The 3,346-nt window shown below is 49.6% G+C and overlaps 1 protein-coding gene across 1 annotated transcript; it reads right to left on the bottom strand.

Annotated features, from left to right (window-relative positions):
• Window positions 1–1,256: 1,256 nt before the first annotated feature.
• Window positions 1,257–3,139, bottom strand: C7H10orf120 (chromosome 7 C10orf120 homolog). The gene is made up of 3 exons (XM_017649735.3): window positions 2,820–3,139; window positions 2,538–2,613; window positions 1,257–2,050 (listed from the first exon to the last, which is right to left on the bottom strand). The coding sequence occupies exons 1-3, from the start codon at window positions 3,116–3,118 to the stop codon at window positions 1,271–1,273; spliced, it is 1,155 nt and encodes a 384-aa protein (XP_017505224.3). The 5' UTR covers window positions 3,119–3,139; the 3' UTR covers window positions 1,257–1,270.
• Window positions 3,140–3,346: the final 207 nt, after the last annotated feature.

Genomic DNA, 3,346 nt, shown 5'->3' with positions numbered 1-3,346 from the left:
ATCACACAAATGGCTCATCATTCAGTAGGTTCTACAGGAGGACAGATATGGGTAAAGGTGAAGCCAATGGTGAGATGGAGGAAGAAAAGTCAGGTGCTGTGCAATCCCGGAGGAGGGCAGTGGGCCCAGTCTAGGGGTGGATGTTAGCAGGAAGCGCACAGCATCCCCTTAGGAAATGGAGTTGAAAGTCTAAATGTGTCCAAAGTGCTCTTGTTTCTCATGCTGATACCCAAGGCTTTCTAATTCCACCAGAGCCTTATCTACTGAGCATAGGACTCTTGAAGGACTTTGGTCCACTTATCTCTATTAAATATTGTCATCTAAGTATATTTATGTAACTCCAAGTAGGCACTTAGGATAAATAGGTACTTGATCCAGAGATTTTTTCAGAAACCTTTAAAACTTCAAATCTGGATCTAAGTTCATTATGTATGCTTCTTCAAGGGTGGCATGCACTTGCAAGTACCTTGTTAACTGGGTTATTTCCCGACTGTCTGTGGAGCTGGGACTCTGTGATAAACTGATTGCAGCCGGAGTTCCAACCAGCTGCCTCCCTGGGTTCATGCCGTTTGCGGTATGACTTCACAATTCCTCCCATCAAGAGATGAAGTCCATTTGCTGACGCTTGTGTCTGGGCTGGCCTTGCATCTTGCTTTGGCTAACAGATTGTGGCAAAATGACGGTGTGCCAGTGTTCAATCTGGACTCCAAGAAGCCTTGCAAATACTCACCTACTTTCTTGGAGCCTGCAATGGCCCCGTGATGAAGCCAAGGCTACTCTGCTGGAAGAAGGAAACACATGGTTCAGTTACTCCCATTGGCCCAGCTGATAACTGGCAACCCCAAGATAGCCACCTAAATGACCTGCAGCTGACCTGTGCAGACACGTAAAGAACACAGCTGAGCCCAGGGAAATGGCCCAGTTGAGACCAGCTTACATTGCTGACCCACAGCGTTAGAAGCTAAATATGATTGCTGTTTTAAGCCACTAAATTTTGGGGTGATCTTTTCACAGAAAGAGATAAGTGATACAGGACCCGTGGGATTAGGTGAAGAGCAGCCTGCGTCCAGGGAAGGCCTGAGCTGTTGGTAAGGGTAGGAGCTGAGAGCCCAGAGTTCCCTGAAACCAGGAAGCCTCAGCGTCTAAGCCTTACCTTGAAGGCCCCCTGGAAATTGGACCCACAATCAGATAGGTAGGGGAAGCACTTGGGGCAGAGCTACAGGAGAAATAGGACCAGGACACTCAGTTACCGTGGGGAGTAAATAAAAGTTTAATAATGGTAAGGAGCAGGTTTGTGCATGTAATCTCTCCAGAGACTGTCTTCTTCCAGATGCTTGGCCTTTGCTGCATCGCTGGGGTGAACTCCCCGTGAGATAAAATCCTGATTCATTAGCATTAGGTCTCCAGGGAATTCCGCCAAGTGTAGAAGATTTCGGTTTGTGAAGCCAGTGATGGACCGTTCCATTTTCTTGGTGGGGAGGAATGGCTTCCTATCATTTGGTTGGTATGCTGAGCATCTTTTTGGTTTTTTGGACCTAAAAATGACATTCATTTTTATTTCTTGTTTTTTCGTGTTTTTGCTCTCCGTCTCGTCTCTCTCCTCCTGCTTGGCATCACTGTGGTCTTGAGTGGCACCCTCCTCCTCCCCGTCCTGCCCCCGCCGCTCCTTGTCTTCCCGGGCCTTGTCCTTTGCCGTTGGGCTCAGCCTCGCTCCAGACAGAGCAGAAGAGCTCCTAAATCTTTCGGTGTAGGGTAGAAGCTGCTTATTTCTCAGGGCTTGAGCAAGCTGCATCCGTGCTACGTGTCTGTTGACGCTGAGCCTCTCTCGCCGGGGCATTCTGAACTCCTCCGGGCACACGATCACCTGTGCCGTCCATATTTTTTCTAGGGGCCCACAGGTGGCACATGGAGGGGAATGTTGTTTTTTATATTCCAGTGCCCGTTTGTAGTCTGAGGACAGCAACTGTAGCTTCTTGAGCATTTTCCGTTCTTCCTCTTGTTTGTAAGTCAGAAACCTTCTTGACGCTACGGTGTGTACACCACCTCGACGCTGACAACGGAGAGGGGATTGTTAAAATCTCAACAGGTCAAGGGCGGGGAGCACCCACAGAAAGGATTATCTGGTGGCACCCCTCCCCCCATTCATTGCTCAGTGTGTCTGAAACTCTGTGTGCTGGGAAAGAAGATGGAGCTCTGGGGTCAGACAGACCTGGGTTCAAATCCTAATTCTCTTTCTTACCTACCATGAATCTGAAAGACTTTCACTGACCCTTCAATGAAAACTAGTGCCAGGGTAGGGCTCAAGGAATAGCAGCCTCCATCATTCACCACCACTTACTGTTATACTCCCAATGGGACCTGAGATAAGAGAGTATTCTGCCGTGCAAGTGTGGAAGCCAGCTCAAGGCCACTGCGGGCGCAGGGGTGGGGGGTGACTTATGTCTCTATTACTGCGGGTCTTTGAACCTCTGTCTCCCCCTAGCCTAACTGCCTGTCTTCAGTGGGGCCTCCCTGTGTATAAATTTCAAGGAACTTACTAGGATCTCTTTTTCCAAGGGTGAGTATTTCCCAAGGGCAATGCGTGGATCTGATTTGTAGAATTTGGTCCATATCCTGAAAGGCAGAGAAGTAGGTGTATCAGAACTCGAAAAAGGGCCTTCCTGGTTTCCCCTTCTGGAGTGGAAAACCTCGTAAAGGGCAATTCTACATCAGTCTGGCCAGGAGCCCTGGGACCGTGAAGCCACGGGCTGAGCTCCTCCACTTGGCCTCCTTCTGAGATGGGTGGGAAGGGAGGGACCCGAAGCACAGGCTGCCCTCACCCCGGCAGTGACTCAGAGCACTGATTCCCTTGGCAGCACAGGGAGTCTTGATACTGAAAAAAATCGCTCCTGTTAAGTGTTCTGACTGGCATTCCACTGTTATTTGACTTCCCCTCTGCAGTCTTCCTTCCTTGGGTCCCCGAATCTTTGGCCCTCTGGTTCCCAGCCTTCTGATAGCCATTCTCCCATTCTCTGATCATACTCCGGCAATCGGCTAAGATGGGAGGTGTCAATACTTGGAGTTTCTTTCTCAGTTTAGTGGGAACCCAAGGGACAGTCACAGACTTTTCTTGCATCATAACTGCCAACTTGGAAGCTATTGTGAGGTCTGGGTTTAGGCATCCAATGATCCCCTGAGGCAAAACAGGCACAGACCACCCTGTCGGAGTCCAGAGGAGTAGAGTGGGTAGGGTGTGGCTGGGGGAAGATCTGACCGTGGCACTGTCACTCACAAGCCCATAAAGACTGACACTCAGCTGAAGTCTCTCTCTGGTATTTGCTTGCCTCTCCAATCCCAGTTCCACGGT

The sequence above is a fragment of the Manis javanica genome, chromosome 7, assembly GCF_040802235.1.
Source record: "Manis javanica isolate MJ-LG chromosome 7, MJ_LKY, whole genome shotgun sequence".
In the NCBI taxonomy this organism is placed as follows: Eukaryota; Metazoa; Chordata; class Mammalia; order Pholidota; family Manidae; genus Manis; species Manis javanica.
This window is presented reverse-complemented; position numbering and strand designations above follow the sequence as displayed.